A 25571-nucleotide genomic window follows, 5' to 3' on the forward strand; every position below is an offset into this window, starting at 1 on the left:
TATGTAAAAATATTTGTTTATTTTATACATATATGTAAAAACATTTTTATTTTATATATATTCATATGTAATATTTATTTTATATATATATGTAAATGCATTTTTTATTTTACATATATATGTAAGAATATTTTATATACATGTAAATGTATTTTTTATTTTATATATATGTAAAAAATAATTTTAATTTCATATATACTGTATGTAAACATTTTTTTTATTTTACGTATATGTAAAAGTTTTTATTTTATATATGTATATGTCTAAAAATATTTTTTATTTTATATATATGTAAAAATATTGTTATGTATGTATATATACATATATATACATATGTGTATATATATATATACACACACATATTTTTACATATATATATAAAATAATATTGTTTTTACACATATAAGTGTGGAAAGGTTTATAAGTGTGTGTGTATATATATATATATATATATATATATATATATATATATATATATATATATATATATATATATATATATACATACATATGTATGTATATGTAAAAATAATTTTTTCTTCTAAAATTTGGTGTGTGCAGCATTATAGCCCATAAAATAGGGTAGATGTGATCGTATTGGCAGCATAAAGCCGACGTAGAGAGAGGCAGAAGCGTGCATTTGGTGTATTTTATTGTGAGACGGGGAGTCATAAAAAGAAGAGAAGGCTGTTAAAACATATAAAAGTGGGTCTAGGAAAGAAAGAATTGGAAGAATATTATTTAGTCTTTGGGTGGTTAAATCCTTCAATACAACACTCATGCTAACAACATACAAGAACACGTTCAGTAGCTTGGTTTTAGCGGGGAGAAAAAGCAACAGGTGCAAAAACACGTTCCAATTTGCCACGCTTGAACAAAACAAAAAATTCCCCCCAGACTAAAATATATTATCGTATTAATACAAACTACAGTCTTGTACACTACGTAGTGAAATAAATAAAGCATAAAGAAATATAAAAAAAAAGACATAAATATAAAAGTTCTCTATGACTAAACGGGGGTTAATACTGCACCTGCTGAACGTAACGTCCGTCCAGGCAGGAAGTCAACAATAAAATTAATACTGACATTTTCCAAATGATGCGTACAGAATGTGGTCCACGAGATCTGGGACCTGGAATACCTGATCAATATTCAATGGCACTTTTCTTCACAAGTATGCATCTTACTTCTTTTCTTTCTTTTTTTGGAACGTTGCATAAGGCTCGGGAGGCGGGGCTTGCCTGAATAGAAGAAGGAGCAAATCAAATTCATTCTCCGTCTTTTACGTCCGCTTTGACATTTAGGGAAAGGCCCATTTACTCTCTTGAACTCGCCAGAAAAGAAACTACTCGTTACTGTACAGTCGTCCCTCGGGGGGGGGGGGGGGGGGGAAATAGTAACGCATGTTTTTGGCCCAAATGAAGTAGTATTTATGTATTACAGTCTATCCGTTAAGATATTCACCGAGCGGGGTGAACAATGCTAACAACATGGCGGCTAATCTTTTTGATTCATCTTCAACTTCTGCAATGCGCACTTTGTCGTCGACATTAGCCCATTTCCAGGCTGTGGTTGTGTTGTAGTGGCCGGGTGACTACCATAGGAGTACTATAATCTACAGTAGAATGTACTGAAGGTTACTATATTGGCTGAAATGAATGTAGAAGTGACTACATGGATGTTATTTCATGTTAACAGGGCTCTAATTGTGTTAAAAAATATATAATACAAATTTGATTCATTATAATAATTCTACTAAGCCGAAATTCGTTCATCACACTCATCTTCAAAAATGCCTAATATTTTATTCATTAATATTCCAGCTTTGTCAAAATTTATTTACCACAGTCACCTTCAAAAATGTCTTAATATTTCATTCATTAATATTTCATTCATTAATAATTATTCTACTTTGTCAAAATGTGTTTACCACGGTCACCTTCAAAATATGTATTATTTATCAATTATAATCCTACTTTGCCAAAATGTGTTTACCACAGTCACCTTTAAAAATGTCTAATATTTCATTCATTTATAATAATCCTTCTTTGTCAAAATTTGTTCACCACGGTCACCTTCAAAAATATATATTTACTAACAATAATCCTCCTCGTTTGTTGAATTTTTGTTTACCACAGTCACCTTAAAAAATGTCTTAATATTTAATTCATTAATAATAATACTTTGTTGAAATTTGTTCACCACGGCCACCTTAAAAATATATATTTATCAATAATAATCCTACTTTGCAAAAATTTCTTAATATTTAATTCATTAATATTTAATTCATTAATAATAATACTTTGTTGAAATTTGTTCACCACGGCCACCTTAAAAATATATATTCATCAATAATAATCCTACTTTGCAAAAATGTCTTAATATTTAATTCATTAATATTTAATTCATTAATAATAATACTTTGTTGAAATTTGTTCACCACGGCCACCTTAAAAATATATATTCATCAATAATAATCCTACTTTGCAAAAATGTCTTAATATTTAATTCATTAATATTTAATTCATTAATAATAATACTTTGTTGAAATTTGTTCACCACGGCCACCTTAAAAATATATATTCATCAATAATAATCCTACTTTGCAAAAATGTCTTAATATTTAATTCATTAATATTTAATTAATTAATAATTAATTCTACTTTGCCAAAATGTGTTACTACGGGCACCTTAAAAAATGTATTTTAATATTTCATTCATTAATAATACTTTGTCGAAATTTGTTCACCACGGTCACCTTAAAAAATATATATTTATCATAAATAATCCTATTTTGCTAAAATTTGTTTACCAGGGTCACCTTCAAAAATTCATTAATATTTCATTAATTAATAATAATTCTACTTTGCCAAAATGTGTTTGCCACGGTCACCTTAAAAAAAAAAAAAAAAGTTAATAATCCTACTTTGTCAAAATGTGTTTACCACGGTCACCTTCAAATGTATGTGTTTATTAATAATAATCTACTTTGCCAAATTTTTGTTTACCACAGTCACCTACAAAAATGTCTTAATATTTCATTCATTAATAATAATTCTACTTTGTCGAAACTTGTTTACCATGGTCAGCTTTAAAAAATATATATATTTAATAACAATAATCCTACTTTGTAGAAATGTGCTTACCACTGTCACCTTCAAATGTATGTATTTATTAATAATAATCTACTTTGCCGAATTTTTCTTTACCACGGTCACTTTCAAAAATGTCTTAATATTTCATTCATTAATAATAATTCTACTTTGTCAAAACTTGTTTACCATGGTCAGCTTTAAAAATATATATATTTATTAACAATAATCCTACTTTGTCAGAATGTGTATATTACCACGCTCACTTTAAAAAATGTCAACAATTTCATTTATAAATAATAATGTCTCAAAAATGTCTAATATTTGATTAATAAATAATAATTCATCTTTGTCCAAACTTGTTTACCACAGTCACCTTCAAAAATATATAATATTTGGTGCAATAATAATAAGTCTTACATGGTCAAAATAAACAATATACTATTTGATTCATTCATAATAATCCTACTTTGTGGAAAGTAGGATTATTAGCCGTGATAAACGAGGGACGACTGTACTGTACTCTGAAACCATGACTCCTGGTTCTGTTATTGAAACATAGATCACTGTGTGGGTGACGAGACTCCAGGCAGTGTTGTTGTGTACCTCACACTTTCACAACATAGAAAAATATCACAGAGTACTCTTGACTACTTCTTCAAAGTAGCAAGAAAACAAGCGTGGTCCTAATACAGTAGGTACTTTGGCCTCATTCCTGTGAGAATCCTGCAGCTAATACTGTATGGTCTCTTCCTCTTTCGGACTGGAGAGTACTTTGAATACTATGTGGTGAAGTAGAAATACGCGGGAATGAGCGTGGGTCCTAAAATGTCAAAAGGTGAGTAAAAGCGTCAAAGAGCCGTCTCGTCGCTCCGATGTTTTGTCCCTAAGGCCGGCGCCGCACAGGACTAATAATACTGGAGGGTAGAAAAGCTGCATGGAAGCTGGTAGTCTTCATCCTGCCACCAAATACTGACTTTGGCCATAAAAACATCTCCCAGGCGTGGAATTAGTAACACTGATAAAAAGTCTTCCTTCATTATTTGTACAAATGTTGAGAAAAGTAATTTTCAGGCACACCCGGGTTTCTACACAGTAGTTCTCTCTCAGTCCCCTTCCTCTTCACCGGCCCTCTTACTTCCTTCCTCCTCCTCCTCCACCTGCACCACCTGGATGTCGTTCATGTCGACCGCACCTTCCTCCTCCTCCTCCTCCTCCTCCTCCTCGCTCTCCTCGTCCTCCCTGGCGCTGCTCCCCCGCTCGTCCGAGTCCACCTGGAAGGGGACCAGGCCGGGGTCCCGGGCCCCGCCCAGGGTGTCCTCCTCCTGGCCCGGGGACTCCCTCTTGCAGTAGGAGTAGCGGTGGTTCATGTGCTGCGAGTAGGAGCCCGAGTGGGAGAAGCGCTTGCCGCACTTGTCGCACTGGTAGGGTTTCTCCCCCGAGTGGAGGCGCATGTGTTCGATCAGGTGGTGTTTGTGTTTGAACGCCTTGCTGCAGATGCTGCACTCGTGCGGACGCTTGCCTGTGCACACAAACACCATTTCTTAGTACAGTCCACTAATACTTCAATAGAGAGTACCCTCAATTCTTAGTACAATCCAGTAATACTTCAATAGAGAGTACCCTCAATTCTTAGTACAATCCACTAATACTTCAATAGAGAGTACCCTCAATTCTTAGTACAATCCACTAATACTTCAATAGAGAGTACCCTCAATTCTTAGTACAATCCACTAATACTTCAATAGAGAGTACCCTCAATTGTTAGTACAATCCACTAATACTTCAATAGAGAGTACCCTCAATTCTTAGTACAATCCAGTAATACTTCAATAGAGAGTACCCTCAATTCTTAGTACAGTCCACTAATACTTCAATAGAGAGTACCCTCAATTGTTAGTACAATCCAGTAATACTTCAATTGTTGGTACCCTCAATTGTTAGTACAATCCAGTAATACTTCAATAGAGAGTACCCTCAATTGTTAGTACAATCCACTAATACTTCAATAGAGAGTACCCTCAATTGTTAGTACAATCCACTAATACTTCAATAGAGAGTACCCTCAATTGTTAGTACAATACAGTAATACTTCAATAGAGAGTACCCTCAATTGTTAGTACAATCCAGTAATACTTCATTAGAGAGTACCCTCAATTGTTAGTACAATCCAGTAATAGTTCAATAGAGAGTACCCTCAATTCTTAGTACAATCCAGTAATACTTCATTAGAGAGTACCCTCAATTCTGGACTATAAGACGCTGCTTTTTCCCCCCTACGCTTTGAACCCTGCGACTGATCTATGGCGGCCATCATGCAAATAGTATAAAACAAACAAGCAAGCAAATAGACTGAAAAGGTGTGTCATTGTTTGTGCTATGGCGCCATCTCTTGGACAAAGTGCTGCTGGGTTAAATGTCCGTCCATTTACAGCTTTCAACCGTTCCGTCTTCTATCCATCCGTAGCGTTTCTACCCGTATGGATTCTTCATTCATCACTCCAAACATTTGTTAGTTTTAAAATATAACTAAAACAACTCTTACTTATTAAAGTGTCCCATGTGTGACGTCTGTAGGAGGGTTTTCATGCATATTTGTACAAGCTTTTTTTCCCTACGCTTTGAACCCTGCGACTGATCCATGGCGGCCATCATGCATAATAGTATTAAAAAAAACATGGGTCCTAGAAGTAAATGCTATGCCTTTGATATCAAGGAAATAAACATCATGGTCACTGACCTGAGTTTCCTACATTTTCCACAAGAGGGCAAGGTTGCTAACTGAAACTGAACTCGTGCCATCGTCTCGCGCGCCAAATTAAAGATGCTGGCGGGGCACATTTGACTCGCGGGCGTTGGTATGTACACACCCCTGGTCCAGGTAATGTTGCACTTTTCACTGCTCGCAAAGTATGCGACTCAAGAAATGCTCCGATGTAAGTTAGGTGAGGCTTTAATTTTCCTAATACATGCTAGCTCGATGCTAATATACATCGGCTTTGCTATTGACGTGCTACCGATTAGCATGAGCGATTTTACATGGTGATTTCAACATCTCCAAATTTGTTAAAAAAACTACAACTAAGATGCTAGTGCGTAAAAAGTGCTCATACTTACAGTATGAACACTTTTTGGGGCGCAACAAAACCCCAAAAAAGACACAATCAACTGTCTTGTGCTTGCAACTTGCAGCAATATTAAACATTGAATTCATTCTCGTTAAAAAGTTGTTGTTTTTTGTTTGTTTTTTTAGTGCGATCCAAGCAGAGAAGGTTAGTGTTGCCTCAGTTGTTGAAGAAGCACCGTGTGCTGGCCAACTATTTGAGGGGAACAAGAAGGTATTCATCCTCTCAGAGGGTGGACCTGCACTTGGCTCTCAGTGCTAAAAGGACTAGTTGAGGAGCAGTTGGGGAGTGGAGTCATATCTGATGGAATGGAGCTGAATAAACACTCCATGTTCCGTACCTGTGTGCTCGTATTTGTGTCTGAGCAGCGAGCTGCTCTTCTGGAAGATCTTGTCACACAGGTCACAGGCGTACATGCCGCTCTCCGTCTTCTTCATCTTCTTCCTCAGAGGCCCCGAGTCCGAGTCCTCCATGCCCTCCGAGCTCGTGTCCTGCTTCTCCTCCTGACGTGGCGGGAAAAGCACAAAATGACTTCACCGGGATTTTAAATTTTTTTTTTTAAATGGAGTCAGAAAAAGCGGGGAAATAGTCACCGTAAATTCTGGACTAGAAGCCGGTACTTTTTGCCTACACTTTGAACCATGCGGCTTAGGAAACGGTGCGGCTGATTTATGGATTTTCCTTGCTAATGGCTGTAATGTTCAATAGTTTGCATTAAACCTCAGCAGCGGACTGAAATGGTGTGTTATTGTTTGTGCTATTGCGCCATCTTTTGGACGAGTTTGATCACTGCAGGTAATGCGGGTTGAAAATATACTTCCTGTTTTAATGCCTCAAACCGGAAGTCGCATGGATTCTTCACTCATCACCACAAACACTTTTGCAATATAACTACAACAATTCTTACTTACTAAAGCGTCCCATGTGTGATGTCTGTAGGAGTGTTTGTACGAGCTATCGTAATGTAATCAAGCTAGCTAATATGCTAACACTTTTATGAGTGTCTGTGTTACTATTATTAACTTGCTATGGCATTATTTGCGCTACTGTGCCATCTTTTGGACGAGTTTGCTCACTGCAAGTAATGCGGGTTGAAAATATACTTCCGGTTTTAATGCCTCGAACCGGAAGTCGTATGGATTCTTCACTCATCACCACAAACACTTTTGCAATATAACTACAACAATTCTTACTTACTAAAGCGTCCCATGTGTGATGTCTGTAGGAGTGTTTGTACGTGCTATCATAATGTAATCAAGCTAGCTAATATGCTAACACTTTTATGAGTGTCTGTGTTACTATTATTAACTTGCAATGGCATTATTTGCGCTACTCTGCCATCTTTTGGACGAGTTTGCTCACTGCAGGTAATGCGGGTTGAAAATATACTTCCTGTTTTAATGCCTCGAACCGGAAGTCGTATGGATTCTTCACTCATCACCACAAACACTTTTACAATATAACTACAACAATTCTTACTTACTAAAGCGTCCCATGTGTGATGTCTGTAGGAGTGTTTGTACGTGCTATCGTAATTTAATCAAGCTAGCTAATATGCTAACACTTTTATGAGTGTCTGTGTTACTATTATTAACTTGCAATGGCATTATTTGCGCTACTCTGCCATCTTTTGGACGAGTTTGCTCACTGCAGGTAATGCGGGTTGAAAATATACTTCCTGTTTTAATGCCTCGAACCAGGAAGTCGCATGGATTCTTCACTCATCACCACAAACACTTTTACAACATAACTACAACAATTCTTACTTACTAAAGCGTCCCATGTGTAATGTCTGTAGGAGTGTTTGTACGTGCTATCGTAATGTAATGAAGCTAGCGCCGTTAGCATTAGCTACTACGAATGTCTGTGTTAGTATTATTAACTTACAATGGCATTCTTTTTGTATTGTTTCAGTTTCACAAATTCCTCAGTAAATTCACCAAAAACGTCACCGTGGAGTTATTGAGTCTGTATAGCTGATTGGAGAGCTAGCTTGCGCAGCCAGTGGGTCCATGACCATGACTTGTGTTTTGTCTGATCAGCCGTTTTACTGTCTTGTTATAGACACCGTTTGGAAACAAAGCGGGTAAATACACATTTACAGAATCCTACCGTGTAAATAACTCATTCCCCAACCTGCGCCTTATAGTCCGGTGCGGCTTATATATGGAATGGAAAATGTTCTTTCCTGGTGAAATGCTGTGGTTGCAGCTTTCAAGTCTATAGTGGTCCAGTGCCACTGCTAATGTAGTTGCTGACTGTGTTGTAGCTGGCACAGGATCAATTCCCCACCCTGCGGTGGAGTAAATCAAGGAAGCAGGCGTATAAAAAGGCTTCCATCAAATCAATAAAGAGCTTCTGCAGTAAAGTGGCGCATTGTGGAAGATCTCCATCCATCATGCACACCATTAAAGTCTATGTTCAATGAATAGCCATCATCAAGGTCGTTATTTATTTCTTTATACATTTCTAGATATCACCCATCCGATTGGAGTCGGAGTCATGTTCCAGCCATCTTCATCAACACAAATCAGGAAGTGGTTAAAAACGGTCAAGTCTTACCCGCTGGAAGGAACCCAGATAGCTACTTACCGTAATGCACACTCAAAAGGGGAAATAAAGTTTGTGTTGGAGTGACACCCTGTCATCCGGTGGGTTGTCACTACCACCACTGCTTTTATAGTAGTCAAGTCAAAAATATGAAGAATTGAACTGATAATCCACAACTCTTAGTATTACTACTACTAACAACAGTATTACTACTACTAACAACAGTATTACTACTACTAACAACAGTATTACTACTACTACTAACAACAAAAGCAATAGCAGTAACATTCAACTTCTATTGTTCAAAAATGGATCGCATACTAGCTTGGGAACTCTGTAAAGTCCGCTAGCTGGCAAGTAAGATGGAGCAATGGAAGCCCTTCCTAGCATGTTAGCTTTGAGAAAATCGCTTGTAATACAATCCTACGACCAGTGCCTTCATGAAGATCTACATCTAATACACTAACTTCTGGTCCTTGTACCATGTCAAGGTGGTAGGTGGTGCTCTGGTCAAAGCCTTGACCATCTTCGACCACTTTCTGTGTCTCTGAAAACGTGGCCTGTTTATCTACCATTCTACATGCTAACGTATCATTACATTTGTCTACTTAGCGTTTTACTCTAGCCACCATTGCTATAAATCGTAGGAACTGATTAAACGTAGTTTGAAGTAAATCATTCTATATATTTTCTATCAGACCGAGGCTGGTTTCTGACCCAGACTTCGTGTCTAACTGCAGTTCTCACCAGTAGATACATTGGCACCAAACACACAAGTTGAGTATGGACTTCGAACATACCAACCCAGGTTAAACCTGATCTGGAACAACAACAATCTTTGAATTCAGACCGATCCTTCAATCCGTTTTGTGTTTCTTTCCTGTAGTCTTTCTGTCAACCTGATCTGGGTTGGTTTGGTTAAGTAAACCTGATCTGGAATAACCACAACAATCTTTGAATTCAGACCGATCCTTCAATCCGTTTTGTGTTTCTTTCCTGTAGTCTTTCTGCTAACCGAACCAACCCAGGTATGGTTTAGTAAACCTGATCTAGAATAACCACAAAAATCTTTGAATTCAGACTGATCCTTCAATCTGTTTTGCGTTTCTTTCCTGTAGTCTTTCTGTCAACCTGATCTGGGTTGGTTTGGTTAAGTAAACCTGATCTGGAATAACCACAACAATCTTTGAATTCAGACCGATCCTTCAATCCGTTTTGTGTTTCTTTCCTGTAGTCTTTCTGCTAACCGAACCAACCCAGGTATGGTTTAGTAAACCTGATCTAGAATAACCACAACAATCTTTGAATTCAGACTGATCCTTCAATCTGTTTTGCGTTTCTTTCCTGTAGTCTTTCTGTCAACCTGATCTGGGTTGGTTTGGTTAAGTAAACCTGATCTGGAATAACCACAACAATCTTTGAATTCAGACCGATCCTTCAATCCGTTTTGTGTTTCTTTCCTGTAGTCTTTCTGCCAATCGAACCAACCCAGGTATGGTTTAGTAAACCTGAGCTGGAATAACCGCAAAAATCTTTGAATTCAGACCGATCCTTCAATCTGTTTTGCGTTTCTTTCCTGTAGTTTTTCTGTCAACCTGATCTGGGTTGGTTTGGTTAAGTAAACCTGATCTGGAATAACCACAACAATCTTTGAATTCAGACCGATCCTTCAATCCGTTTTGTGTTTCTTTCCTGTAGTCTTTCTGCCAACCGAACCAACCCAGGTATGGTTTAGTAAACCTGATCTGGAATAACCACAAAAATCTTTGAATTCAGACTGATCCTTCAATCTGTTTTGCATTTCTTTCCTGTAGTCTTTCTGTCAACCAAACTAAATCAGATCTGGTTTAGTAAACCTGATCTGGAGTAAGAACAACAATCTTTGAATTCAGACTGATACTTCAAAACGTTTTGCATTTCTTTCCTGTAGTCTTTCTGTCAACCAAACCAACTCAGGTCTGGTTTAGTAAACCTGATCTGGAGTAAGAACAACAATCTTTGAATTCAGACTGATACTTCAAAACATTTTGCATTTCTTTCCTGTAGACTTTCTGTCAACCGAACTAACCCAGATCTGGTTTAGTAAACCTGATCTGGAATAAGAACAACAATCTTTGAATTCAGACCGATCCTTCAATCTGTTTTGCGTGTCTTTCCTGTAGTCTTTCTGTCAACCAAACCAACTCAGATCTGGTTTAGTAAACCTGATCTGGAATAAGAACAACAATCTTTGAATTCAGACCGATCCTTCAATCTGTTTTGCATTTCTTTCCTGTAGTCTTTCTGTCAACCAAACTAAATCAGATCTGGTTTAGTAAACCTGATCTGGAGTAAGAACAACAATCTTTGAATTCAGACCGATCTTTCAATCTGTTTTGCGTGTCTTTCCTGTAGTCTTTCTGTCAACCAAACCAACTCAGATCTGGTTTAGTAAACCTGATCTGGAGTAAGAACAACAATCTTTGAATTCAGACTGATACTTCAAAACGTTTTGCATTTCTTTCCTGTAGTCTTTCTGTCAACCGAACTAACCCAGATCAGGTTTAGTAAACCGGACCGCAGCACTTTGTTACATTGTGTTCTCCCAAGGTAAATATGTGAAGATGTGACTAACCTTGATCCCGTTGAGGTGGATGGTCTTTTCTGTCAGGGTCCCAGCAGGACTGGTAGCGGTAGTGGTATAGGTGTAAGCCAGCTGAGGGATGAGGATAGTCTGTTTGTTGGTGGTGGTCAGGGCCCTTAGACATTGCATACGGCTCTGGTCAGCAATAGCCACCAGCGTGGGAAGTTGAGTGGTTACAATATTGAGGGGGTTGGCACTTGGCGGGCTGGTGTACAGTGCGACGGGGCCGGAGCCCAAGGGTGAGAGTGGCGAGGCGTCTTTCTTTGTGCAAGTTAAGTTCAGAGGTTCCTCCTGAATGGTGCGTACAGAGGAAAGTGAGAGGTGATTGCAGGTTTGAACAGTCTCCGTTTCCTCTTTGTCGGGCTTTGGCAGCGACAGGTCTAGGGGTGCATCAGTGCTCTGAGGGGCCTGGTCTTTAAGAAGACCGTCGTCTCTCAGGGTTAGTGGTGAGGGAGAGACTGGAGAGCTGTGGGCGCCGTTTAGCTCAGCCGGGGTTGCTTCTGTCGGACTGTCGTGAGGCTCAGAAGGACTCATGGAGGCCACAACTTTCCCCTGGACCAGAGATACCACACTGCCGGAATCATAGGCATCGTCTTCCTCTGAAGGAGGCGTCGGGGCACCGAGTGATATTTGACCCTGCTGCATTTTGTCAAACCACCTTTTGACCACATGGATTGGGAGGTTGACAGAGTCTGAGATTTTGTCCATCTCGTCCTTGGTGGGCTCTCTGTTTAAGGCAAAGTAGGCCTTCAGCAGGGACAGGATGTTCTTGGGCTGGTTGCAAAATCCCCCCTGTGACAGTAGCGCGGTAACGGCAGCCTCTCCGTTCAGCCTGAGAGCGTCTTTCTTGCAGTGTTTGAGGGCATGCAGGGCGTCCAGCCCGGCGGGACAGTTCTCACACAGGAGACAAGTCTTAGTGGTTTGATCCTCTTCTTTCATCTCAGTCACCCTGGCGCCCCTGATGGTCAGATCCTCAGGGAGTTTCTGAAACTTCAACGACTCAGTGGTTGGCTGCGCGGTTGAGAATGGCTCTGACTCCTTCTTAATGTTCTGCGCCATGATCTGTCCCTGGTTGGGGTCCAGGTTGTAGTTGATGATGATTTTTGCATTTCCGTCCTGACCCACAATGGGCAAGCTGATGGCTGAGATGAGCTGCTGCTGGGACGGGTGGATGGTTCCAGTGGTTAACCCCAAGTTGGCATGACCCTGGCCTTTGCCGCTGCTTTCCAGGACCTGGCGAATCACGTTGCCGTCCACGGCCACTTTGAGGGCGTTCTGCAGGTCGGCTATGTTGATGCTGATGGGCGACATCAGCCCCACGGTGGGGAGGACCACGGCCTGCACCGTACCCTGCAGAGCAGTCGCAGCCCCACCGTTGTACATCCCGGCATTCATGCCGACCAGGGTCGGTTTGTATTCGTAGTCCAGCGGCTCGCTCTTGATCTGGTTGAGGGGCAGCTGCTCCTGGAGGGGCTTGCTGTGCTCCAGCTTCTCGCGAATTTGGGCGCGGAGGGCGGCCGGCGAAGTGGGAAGGATGGCGGCCGGGCCCTGGCCCTGGGCCTGGTTCTTGCTGCCGCTCAGACGTTGCCGGCTGTTAACCGAGATGAGACTGATGCATTTCTTGCTGCTGATGTGCGAGCTGTACGAGCCCGAGTGGGAGAAGCGCTTCTTGCAGTTGGAGCACTCGTAGGGTTTCTCTCCTGCACGGACAAAGGAGTTGAAAATAGGATTATTATCGCACAGTCGCGCGTTGCTTGTCTTTGCTTTTTCAGAAAGTTCCGGCCAAAATGTGGATTATTTGCGCCATATTTTTTTTAAATAACTTGCGATTTTATGAATTTGTGACTGGATAACAAAAGCTTTTTTTTTATTTACACAGAATTTTGTGAACTTTTGAGTTTGTATTTTGTGAACAGAATGTATTTTTTTGCATCAAATGATGCTGGCAATTTAATTGATTACACGTTTTTGAGTAAAATGTGTTTAAAAATGTGTTTTGTTAAAATGCGGTGTTTTAAATTAAATTGAATTGAGCGCAGGAAAAACGTGTTGCTTCAAAACTCACCTCATCGGCTGCTTCTGAGACGAGATCGATTGCTTCAGTCTTCATTTACAGAAAGTCAATCTTCAGTTTGAAAGTAACAAATATTTGTGCACGGAATTTTTTTTGCACCAAATTTTAAAACGCCTGAATTGTTTTACACAGAATTTTAAACACACTTTTTTATTTATTAAAGTTCTTATTTAATTGCCCATAAATTCCGGACTACAAAGCCACCACTTCATGCCTACACTTTGACGTTGCGGCTTATTTAAGGATTGGTCTTCGCCAACGGACATAACATTTTGTGTTCAATAGTTTTCATTAAACCCAATCAGAGACTCTGAAAAGGTGTGTTATTGTTTGGACAAGTTCACTCACTGCAGGTGCTGATGTGTCCTTCCATTTAGTGCTTGCAACCAGAAGTAAAAGTGCTGGTACCTCTCCTAGCCATACATAGCGTCTCTACTCATATGGATTCTTCAGTCTTCACTCCAAGCAATGTTTGTACGTTTTACAATTCAACTAAAACAATTCTTACTAAACCGTCCCATGTGTGATGTCTGAATATATGGAAAAAATGTGTATGTATATACTGTATATATGTGTATATATACACTGTATATATGTATGTATAAATATTTGTATGAATATATGTATAAATATGTGCGTGTGTGTTTATATAAATGTATACATGTGTGTGTACATAATATACTAATATAATGGATATGACATTAATATAACTGAAAATTAAGAGTATATGAACTATATATATATATTTTTTAATGGTGTTTGGACATTTTCCATAATATCCACAAAGTTCAGTGAGCAGGTTGTTATGCGTTGACCTTTATGTTAGCTGCATTCTTTTGTTTTATTTTTGCATCATGACTAGGGAAGGTTGTTTGGATTGTGTCATATAAGTAAGTGCTGTAAGTACTTTGAAGGGTCACTGATCTGATTTATTCACCTTGTCCACAAGATGGCAGCAAGTACGTCACATTCAGAAACCCCCTGGTATTCAAGCACTCATGGGCCAAATTGAAGAAGAGGCAGACGGGCTGCACTTGGCCCGCAGACCGTAGTTTGGACACCCATGCCTTAATGCCATTCTTTTATTGCTCCGTCATGAGCTCAGAAACAATCATGACTCGTTAACGAGCGCACACTTTACACTATAAACATCAATTATGGGCAATTAAAGGGCCACACGGTGCCAGAGCGACTCACCACTGTGAATGCGCAGGTGCTCCTTCAGGTGGTGCTTGTATTTAAAGGCCTTGCCGCACTCGGTGCACTTGAATTTGCGGTTGCCTCCCGACTGCGTGACGAGTCTCTGTGGGAGCAGGAAGACACACAATGACAACACCACCTTTGAACCGCCACTCACCCATCAATCAATGTTCATGTTTGTTTGTCATGTTTGGGACACGACTCCACTAAGGATCGTGCACTTTTACTTTGAAAATACTACTCTAGTATACGCCAGTCCCTTAGTTTCAATTCTATTGGACTAAAATGTCAACATTTTGTTCCATTACTGAACACAACTGTGACTTTTTTACTGGAGATGTTACGATACCAATCATTCATGAGTGAGTCAAATACCATCATAGGGACCCAAACGATACTTTTGTGTGTTAAAAATATTCTTTTGATGATAAAATCTCATTTTGTATTACAAAATGTAAAAATGAGCTGATTTTAAGTGTTGTCCAGTTGTTACCGTAAATTCAGGACTAGAAGCCGCTACTTTTTACCTACACTTTGAACCCTGCGGCTTATAAAACGCTGTGGCTAATTTTAGTTTTTTCTTCGCTGGCGGCCATAATGCACAAAAACAAGCAAATATACTAAATACTCGTTCCGTTTCCCAGCCGACCACAGCGTTTCTACTCGTATGGATTCATCATTCATCACCCCAAGCAAAGTTTAAGTTTTACAATATAACTAAAACAATGTTTACTTACTAAACTGTCCCATGTGTGATGTCTGTAAAATGTCAATGTATAAAAAAATGCAGTACTGTTTAGAAAAAAAAATAAAAATTTACAATAAAATTCTGGCAAATGAGATTATAATTTTTTACTGTAAAAAAAAGTGTACTATTTTACAGTAAAATGCTGTAAAAATCAACATACATTTTTACAATAAAATTCTGACATTTTTTCAAAGTATACAATTGTTTTTACAATAAAACTCTGGCAAATTAGATAATATTTTTTTTACCGTAAAAAATGTTAAAACATTTTTTTTTTACTATTTTTCCATTTACAGTAAAATGCTGTAAAAAATATCGCACATTTTACAGTAAAATTCTGGCAGCTGAGCTGACATCTTTTTAAAGTATAAAAAAAAATGCAGTATTGTTTAGAAAAATATATATATTTTACAATAAAATTCTGGCAAATGAGATTATCATTTTTTACTGTAAAAAAAAAAATGGTACTATTTTTCTATTTACAGTAAAATGCTGTACAAATTAACGTACATTTTACAATGAAATTCAGAAATTTTTTCAAGGTATACAATTTTTTTTTTTTACAATAAAACTCTGGCAAATGAGATTATATTTTTTTTACCGTAAAACTTTTTTTTTTTTTTACTATTTTTCCATTCGCAGAAAAATGCTGTAAAAAACATTGTACGTTTTACAGTAAAATTCTGGCAGCTGAGCTGACATCTTTTCAAAGTATAAATAAAAAAAATGCAGTATTGTTTAGAAAAATATATATATTTTACAATAAAATTCTGGCAAATGAGATTATCATTTTTTACTGTAAAAAAAATGGTACTATTTTTCTATTTACAGTAAAATGCTGTAAAAATTAACGTACATTTTACAATGAAATTCTGAAATTTTTTCAAAGTATACCTTTTTTTTTTTTTACAATAAAACTGGCAAATGAGATTATATTTTTTTTACCGTAAAACTTTTTTTTTTTTACTATTTTTCCATTCGCAGTAAAATGCTGTAAAAAACATTGTACGTTTTACAGTAAAATTTTGGCAGCTGAGCTGACATCTTTTCAAAGTATAAATAAAAAAAATGCAGTATTGTTTAGAAAAATTTATATATTTTACAATAAAATTCTGGCAAATTAGATTATATTTTTTTTACTGTAAAAAAATGGTACTATTTTTCCGTTTACAGTAAAATGCTGTAAAAATCAACGTACATTTTACAATAAAATTCTGAAATTTTTTGAAAGTATACCTTTTTTTTTTTTTTTACAATAAAACTCTGGCAAATGAGATTATATTTTTATTACCGTAAAAAAATTGTACTATTTTTCAATTTACAGTAAAATGCTGTAAAAACCATCGTACATTTTACAGTAAAATTCTGGCAGCTGAGCTGACATCTTTTCAAAGTATAAATTAAAAAAATGCAGTATTGTTAGAAAAAATATATATTTTACAATAAAATTCTGGCAAATGAGATTATATTTTTTTACTGTAAAAAAAGGTGACTGTTTTTCCATTTACAGTAATGTGCTGTAAAAACTACTATGCATTTACAGTAAAATGCTGTAAAAATCAACGTACATTTTACAATAAAATTCTGAAATGTTTTCAAAGTATACCATTTTTTTTTTTACAATAAAACTCTGGCAAATGAGATTATATTTTTATTACCGTAAAAAAATGGTACTATTTTTCCATTTACAGTAAAACGCTGTAAAAACCATCGTACATTTTACAGTAAAATTCTGGCAGCTGAGCTGACATCTTTTCAAAGTATAATTTAAAAAAATGCAGTATTGTTTAGAAAAAATATATATTTCACAATAAAATTCTGGCAAATGAGATTATATTTTTTTACTGTAACAAAAGGTGACTGTTTTTCCATTTACAGTAATGTGCTGTAAAAACTACTATGCATTTACAGTAAAATGCTGTAAAAATCAATGTACATTTTACAATAAAATTCTGAAATGTTTTCAAAGTATACCATTTTTTTTTTTACAATAAAACTCTGGCAAATGAGATTATATTTTTATTACCGTAAAAAAATTGTACTATTTTTCCATTTACAGTAAAACGCTGTAAAAACCATCGTACATTTTACAGTAAAATTCTGGCAGCTGAGCTGACATCTTTTCAAAGTATAATTTAAAAAAATGCAGTATTGTTTAGAAAAAATATATATTTCACAATAAAATTCTGGCAAATGAGATTATATTTTTTTACTGTAACAAAAGGTGACTGTTTTTCCATTTACAGTAATGTGCTGTAAAAACTACTATGCATTTACAGTAAAATGCTGTAAAAATCAACGTACATTTTACAATAAAATTCTGAAATGTTTTCAAAGTATACCATTTTTTTTTTTACAATAAAACTCTGGCAAATGAGATTATATTTTTATTACGGTACTATTTTTCCATTTACAGTAAAATGCTGTAAAAACCATTGTACATTTTACAGGAAAATTCTGGCAGCTGAGCTGACATCTTTTCAAAGTATAAATAAAAAAAATGCAGTATTGTTTAGAAAAAATATATATTTTACAATAAAATTCTGGCAAATTAGATTATAATTTTTTACTGTAAAAAAATGGTACTATTTTTCCATTTACAGTAAAATGCTGTAAAAACCATTGTACATTTTACAGGAAAATTCTGGCAGCTGAGCTGACATCTTTTCAAAGTATAATTTTAAAAAATGCAGTATTGTTTAGAAAAAATATATATTTTACAATAAAATTCTGGCAAATTAGATTATAATTTTTTACTGTAAAAAAATGGTACTATTTTTCCATTTACAGTAAAATGCTGTAAAAACCATTGTACATTTTACAGGAAAATTCTGGCAGCTGAGCTGACATCTTTTCAAAGTATAAATTAAAAAAAATTCCATATTGTTTAGAAAAAATATATATTTTACAATAAAATTCTGGCAAATGAGATTATATTTTTTTACTGTAAGAAAAGGTGACCGTTTTTCCATTTACAGTAATGTGCTGTAAAAACTACTATGCGTTTATGTAAAAATCCTTGCAACTGAGCTGCCTTTTTTTTTTTTTAACCGTAAAATCTACAGATTGTTTTGTCCTGACATTGCATGTGATTTTAAAACTGTGGTACTCCATCTAGTGGTGGGCCAAATAACCACTTGATGAAAGTACAGTGTTTTATTGTCCTATATTCAACACAAACATAATGAAATAAAACCTCTGCCTTGTTCTTGATGAATACCTAGGCCTAAAGCGCTACTGTGTTTGAATGTGGGTCATTATGCTGGTACTTGATGAATACTTAGGCCTACTGTGTTTGAATACTTGCACATTGTGTAGTAACATCAGTGAGTCACGGACATGTATCATTTTTCCCCATATCATGGACTTGAGTGCCTACCTGGTCCCGCCCTGACTTGTGGGCCGCCATGTGTCTCTCCAGCTGAGCGCGGTGTGCAAAGGTGTAGCTGCACTCGGGGCAGCTGAAGCACTCCTCCGTCTTCTCGTGACGATACTTGATGTGCTCCTTCAGCGAGCTGAAGCGCTTGTAGCCGCGCGCGCAGTACGGGCAGGTGAGCAGCTGCGAGAAGGAGTCCGGGGTCCCTGGGTGGGGGGGGCGGGGGAGAGGGAGAAATCGAAGTCTTTCACAGAGGCAAACATGTCCTTGCGCCGTCCAGGTGACCTGGGTTTCAGTGACGGTATCATCGGTACAGTATCAGAGCACAACGGTCCAGCTCCCACACAGGTGAAACATTACTTAACAGGTGATGTATTAAGTTCCCCTGGGCACAGGTGGAATATACACACCTTTATCGCACAGGTGGACGTGACATTTGTTTACCAACGGTGGCGCTCAGGGGGAGGAGCTAGCACCAGAGCAGGTGTCGCACTTTGTAACAATAACAATGATCAATACTTGGGGTGTCCTGATACAACTACTGGAGCCGTCGATTTGGGCTGATATCAGCAACGTACAGACTGGTGTTATTTTGTGGTGTCTAGTGACGTTTGATATTTATCCGATCATTTTTAATATTCTCTGGAATGGACTTATGCCGCCCTAAAGTTGAAGTGGAGTGGTAATTGTTTTCCCCGTAATTATCATGACACACAGTAAGTTGAATGATGCGGACACGTTTGTTACTGGATATTTCCGAATACGCTTCTGCCTTGGGAGACTTTGTATGTGTAAGTAATGTGCACTTCCCGTAATTACCATGACACACAGTAAGTTGAATGATGCGGACACGTTTGTTACTGGATATTTTCGAATACGCTTCTGCCTTGGGAGACTTTGTATGTGTAAGTAATGTGCACTTCCCGTAATTACCATGACACACAGTAAGTTGAATGATGCGGACACGTTTGTTACTGGATATATTCGAATACGCTTCTGCCTTGGGAGACTTTGTATGTGTAAGTAATGTGCACTTCCCGTAATTACCATGACACACAGTAAGTTGAATGATGCGGACACGTTTGTTACTGGATATTTTCGAATACGCTTCTGCCTTGGGAGACTTTGTATGTGTAAGTAATGTGCACTTTCCGTAATTACCATGACACACAGTAAGTTGAATGATGCGGACACGTTTGTTACTGGATATTTTCGAATACGCTTCTGCCTTGGGAGACTTTGTATGTGTAAGTAATGTGCACTTCCCGTAATTACCATGACACACAGTAAGTTGAATGATGCGGACACGTTTGTTACTGGATATTTTCGAATACGCTTCTGCCTTGGGAGACTTTGTATGTGTAAGTAATGTGCACTTTCCGTAATTACCATGACACACAGTAAGTTGAATGATGCGGACACGTTTGTTACTGGATATTTTCGAATACGCTTCTGCCTTGGGAGACTTTGTATGTGTAAGTAATGTGCACTTCCCGTAATTACCATGGCACACAGTAAGTTGAATGATGCGGACACGTTTGTTACTGGATATTTTCGAATACGCTTCTGCCTTGGGAGACTTTGTATGTGTAAGTAATGTGCACTTCCCGTAATTACCATGACACACAGTAAGTTGAATGATGCGGACACGTTTGTTACTGGATATTTTCGAATACGCTTGTGCCTTGGGAGACTTTGTATGTGTAAGTAATGTGCACTTCCCGTAATTACCATGACACACAGTAAGTTGAATGATGCGGACACGTTTGTTACTGGATATTTTCGAATACGCTTCTGCCTTGGGAGACTTTGTATGTGTAAGTAATGTGCACTTCCCGTAATTACCATGACACACAGTAAGTTGAATGATGCGGACACGTTTGTTACTGGATATTTTCGAATACGCTTGTGCCTTGGGAGACTTTGTATGTGTAAGTAATGTGCACTTCCCGTAATTACCATGACACACAGTAAGTTGAATGATGCGGACACGTTTGTTACTGGATATTTTCGAATACGCTTCTGCCTTGGGAGACTTTGTATGTGTAAGTAATGTGCACTTTCCGTAATTACCATGACACACAGTAAGTTGAATGATGCGGACACGTTTGTTACTGGATATTTTCGAATACGCTTCTGCCTTGGGAGACTTCGTATGTGTAAGTAATGTGCACTTCCCGTAATTACCATGACACACAGTAAGTTGAATGATGCGGACACGTTTGTTACTGGATATATTCGAATACGCTTCTGCCTTGGGAGACTTTGTATGTGTAAGTAATGTGCACTTCCCGTAATTACCATGACACACAGTAAGTTGAATGATGCGGACACGTTTGTTACTGGATATTTTCGAATACGCTTCTGCCTTGGGAGACTTTGTATGTGTAAGTAATGTGCACTTTCCGTAATTACCATGACACACAGTAAGTTGAATGATGCGGACACGTTTGTTACTGGATATTTTCGAATACGCTTCTGCCTTGGGAGACTTTGTATGTGTAAGTAATGTGCACTTCCCGTAATTACCATGACACACAGTAAGTTGAATGATGCGGACACGTTTGTTACTGGATATTTTCGAATACGCTTCTGCCTTGGGAGACTTTGTATGTGTAAGTAATGTGCACTTTCCGTAATTACCATGACACACAGTAAGTTGAATGATGCGGACACGTTTGTTACTGGATATTTTCGAATACGCTTCTGCCTTGGGAGACTTTGTATGTGTAAGTAATGTGCACTTCCCGTAATTACCATGACACACAGTAAGTTGAATGATGCGGACACGTTTGTTACTGGATATTTTCGAATACGCTTCTGCCTTGGGAGACTTTGTATGTGTAAGTAATGTGCACTTCCCGTAATTACCATGACACACAGTAAGTTGAATGATGCGGACACGTTTGTTACTGGATATTTTCGAATACGCTTGTGCCTTGGGAGACTTTGTATGTGTAAGTAATGTGCACTTCCCGTAATTACCATGACACACAGTAAGTTGAATGATGCGGACACGTTTGTTACTGGATATTTTCGAATACGCTTCTGCCTTGGGAGACTTTGTATGTGTAAGTAATGTGCACTTCCCGTAATTACCATGACACACAGTAAGTTGAATGATGCGGACACGTTTGTTACTGGATATTTTCGAATACGCTTGTGCCTTGGGAGACTTTGTATGTGTAAGTAATGTGCACTTCCCGTAATTACCATGACACACAGTAAGTTGAATGATGCGGACACGTTTGTTACTGGATATTTTCGAATACGCTTCTGCCTTGGGAGACTTTGTATGTGTAAGTAATGTGCACTTTCCGTAATTACCATGACACACAGTAAGTTGAATGATGCGGACACGTTTGTTACTGGATATTTTCGAATACGCTTCTGCCTTGGGAGACTTTGTATGTGTAAGTAATGTGCACTTCCCGTAATTACCATGACACACAGTAAGTTGAATGATGCGGACACGTTTGTTACTGGATATATTCGAATACGCTTCTGCCTTGGGAGACTTTGTATGTGTAAGTAATGTGCACTTCCCGTAATTACCATGACACACAGTAAGTTGAATGATGCGGACACGTTTGTTACTGGATATTTTCGAATACGCTTCTGCCTTGGGAGACTTTGTATGTGTAAGTAATGTGCACTTTCCGTAATTACCATGACACACAGTAAGTTGAATGATGCGGACACGTTTGTTACTGGATATTTTCGAATACGCTTCTGCCTTGGGAGACTTTGTATGTGTAAGTAATGTGCACTTCCCGTAATTACCATGACACACAGTAAGTTGAATGATGCGGACACGTTTGTTACTGGATATTTTCGAATACGCTTCTGCCTTGGGAGACTTTGTATGTGTAAGTAATGTGCACTTTCCGTAATTACCATGACACACAGTAAGTTGAATGATGCGGACACGTTTGTTACTGGATATTTTCGAATACGCTTCTGCCTTGGGAGACTTTGTATGTGTAAGTAATGTGCACTTCCCGTAATTACCATGACACACAGTAAGTTGAATGATGCGGACACGTTTGTTACTGGATATTTCCGAATACGCTTCTGCCTTGGGAGACTTTGTATGTGTAAGTAATGTGCACTTCCCGTAATTACCATGACACACAGTAAGTTGAATGATGCGGACACGTTTGTTACTGGATATTTTCGAATACGCTTCTGCCTTGGGAGACTTTGTATGTGTAAGTAATGTGCACTTCCCGTAATTACCATGACACACAGTAAGTTGAATGATGCGGACACGTTTGTTACTGGATATTTTCGAATACGCTTGTGCCTTGGGAGACTTTGTATGTGTAAGTAATGTGCACTTCCCGTAATTACCATGACACACAGTAAGTTGAATGATGCGGACACGTTTGTTACTGGATATTTTCGAATACGCTTCTGCCTTGGGAGACTTTGTATGTGTAAGTAATGTGCACTTTCCGTAATTACCATGACACACAGTAAGTTGAATGATGCGGACACGTTTGTTACTGGATATTTTCGAATACGCTTCTGCCTTGGGAGACTTTGTATGTGTAAGTAATGTGCACTTCCCGTAATTACCATGACACACAGTAAGTTGAATGATGCGGACACGTTTGTTACTGGATATTTTCGAATACGCTTCTGCCTTGGGAGACTTTGTATGTGTAAGTAATGTGCACTTCCCGTAATTACCATGACACACTGTAAGTTGAATGATGCGGACACGTTTGTTACTGGATATTTTCGAATACGCTTCTGCCTTGGGAGACTTTGTATGTGTAAGTAATGTGCACTTCCCGTAATTACCATGACACACTGTAAGTTGAATGATGCGGACACGTTTGTTACTGGATATTTTCGAATACGCTTCTGCCTTGGGAGACTTTGTATGTGTAAGTAATGTGCACTTCCCGTAATTACCATGACACACAGTAAGTTGAATGATGCGGACACGTTTGTTACTGGATATATTCGAATACGCTTCTGCCTTGGGAGACTTTGTATGTGTAAGTAATGTGCAACTATAATTAATTTGGTACTTGTTTATGTTGTCACCTTTTTATTGTTCAATGATTATTACCTATGTCTAGCTTGTGTGCTTAGCCGTTGTGTAGCTGCTAGCTCCTAGTAGCCTATAGCCTCGCATGTTTACCTTTTTGTAAATGACTCCAGTAAAATAGAAGTGTGTTTATTAGGGGACATTTAGATGTTAACTGTCTGTCAGCTTTGTACAAGTGAACACTCTGCTTGTATCGCACATGATATCACACACAGGTGAACACTCTGCTTGTATCGCACATGATATCCCACACAAGTGAACACGCTGCAGGACTGCTAGTATTATTTTTTCCCATTTCTGTAGGACTGCTTGTATCGCACATGATATCGCACATGATATCACACATGATATCGCACACACTTTCCAATTTGTGATAAATACTCAAAGTACAAACAAAGTAAAGATGAGTTAAAGGTAAAAAGTAATGAATACTATTTGAGACTTTGTCACCTACAAGTCAAAGATGTGTTCTACTTCTTCACATAATTATGTTGAATGTCAGTATTTTGTGGTACCGTTCTCATCGGGAGTGCTGGCGTCGGGAGTGCCGTGACCCTGCAGCTCGTCCTCCGGGGCTTCTGGGTAAATGACGGCCGTGTCGCCCTGCTGGAGCATCTCCTCCACCAAGGCGTCTGTGCTGGCGTCGTCCTCGCCGTCCGACACGCACTCTTCTTTCACTAGGGGGCGACAAACTGCATGCTTATTATTATTATTAATAAAGACATACAGGAAGTGGCCACACCCACAAAGTCAATGCCTCTCTTTGATTGGCTGCATGGTGAATAGATGTAATATTATATGTATTCTTAATGTGCTCCTTTGATAATAAATTAGCGGATATTATTTTTGTCACAGATTTAATACTTTTCGATTCCTTGTTGATTTCTGCATGTGTCTGCAGTGGGCTAGTATACATAGAGCCACCCACACCAGTTTCAAATTAGTTGTCTAATTAATGAATTGGAAAGAAAATGTTATGACAGTAGCGTATGTGTGTGGCCGTGAGGTGAGTGACGTCAGTGAGTGTGTGGGCGAGAGAAGAGAGGGAGCGGTAGCGTGAGTGCCGGCGGGGACTAGTTTGTTTTGTATTATTTTGTAGTTTATTGTCAAAATATACACTCCCATTGTCCACTTAAATATTTCCAAGATATTTCTTTATTCTTAGACAACGGATTCCCTTCCGTGATTGGTCATTTCTATGGACACAGAAATGACGTCACCTAAAATTGCGTTTACGGCACATAGTAATGTCGTAATTCAGCTCTGAGTGTGACACTTAAGATTCAGTCCTACACTTCGCTGAAAGTGTGAGTAAGACGCTTGATAACTAACTTTTAAGTGCAGCTTTCAGCCAAGAATTTATTTACTCTTAAGTCAACTCTTAGCAGACTTCTTAGGAGTCATTCTAAGAAGCTTGATAAGTACGGCCCCTGGTCTACACTAAGTGACAACACACACCTGGTCTACACTAAGTGACAACACACACCTGGTCTACACTAAGTGACAACACACACCTGGTCTACACTAAGTGACAACACACACCTGGTCTACACTAAGTGACAACACACACCTGGTCTACACTAAGTGACAACACACACCTGGTCTACACTAAGTGACAACACACACCTGGTCTACACTAAGTGACAACACACACCTGGTCTACACTAAGTGACAACACACACCTGGTCTAACACTAAGTGACAACACACACCTGGTCT

General features: G+C 38.2%; 1 protein-coding gene across 2 annotated transcripts in view; it reads right to left on the bottom strand.

Annotated features, from left to right (window-relative positions):
- Window positions 1-641: 641 nt before the first annotated feature.
- Window positions 642-25571, bottom strand: part of LOC133630282 (zinc finger E-box-binding homeobox 1-like) — a 280408-nt gene continuing 255478 nt past the window's right edge. For both annotated transcript variants that reach the window (XM_062021794.1, XM_062021796.1), the window contains exons 3-8: window positions 24369-24530; window positions 18795-18997; window positions 14665-14770; window positions 11385-13093; window positions 6561-6723; window positions 642-4617 (exon numbers count right to left, since the gene is read on the bottom strand). In XM_062021794.1, coding sequence (XP_061877778.1) covers window positions 4202-4617; window positions 6561-6723; window positions 11385-13093; window positions 14665-14770; window positions 18795-18997; window positions 24369-24530 — 2759 coding nt within the window. In that variant the 3' untranslated portion in view covers window positions 642-4201. The remainder of the gene's footprint in view (window positions 4618-6560; window positions 6724-11384; window positions 13094-14664; window positions 14771-18794; window positions 18998-24368; window positions 24531-25571) is intronic.

The sequence above is a fragment of the Entelurus aequoreus genome, linkage group LG15 (assembly GCF_033978785.1).
Source record: "Entelurus aequoreus isolate RoL-2023_Sb linkage group LG15, RoL_Eaeq_v1.1, whole genome shotgun sequence".
Taxonomy (NCBI): Eukaryota; Metazoa; Chordata; class Actinopteri; order Syngnathiformes; family Syngnathidae; genus Entelurus; species Entelurus aequoreus.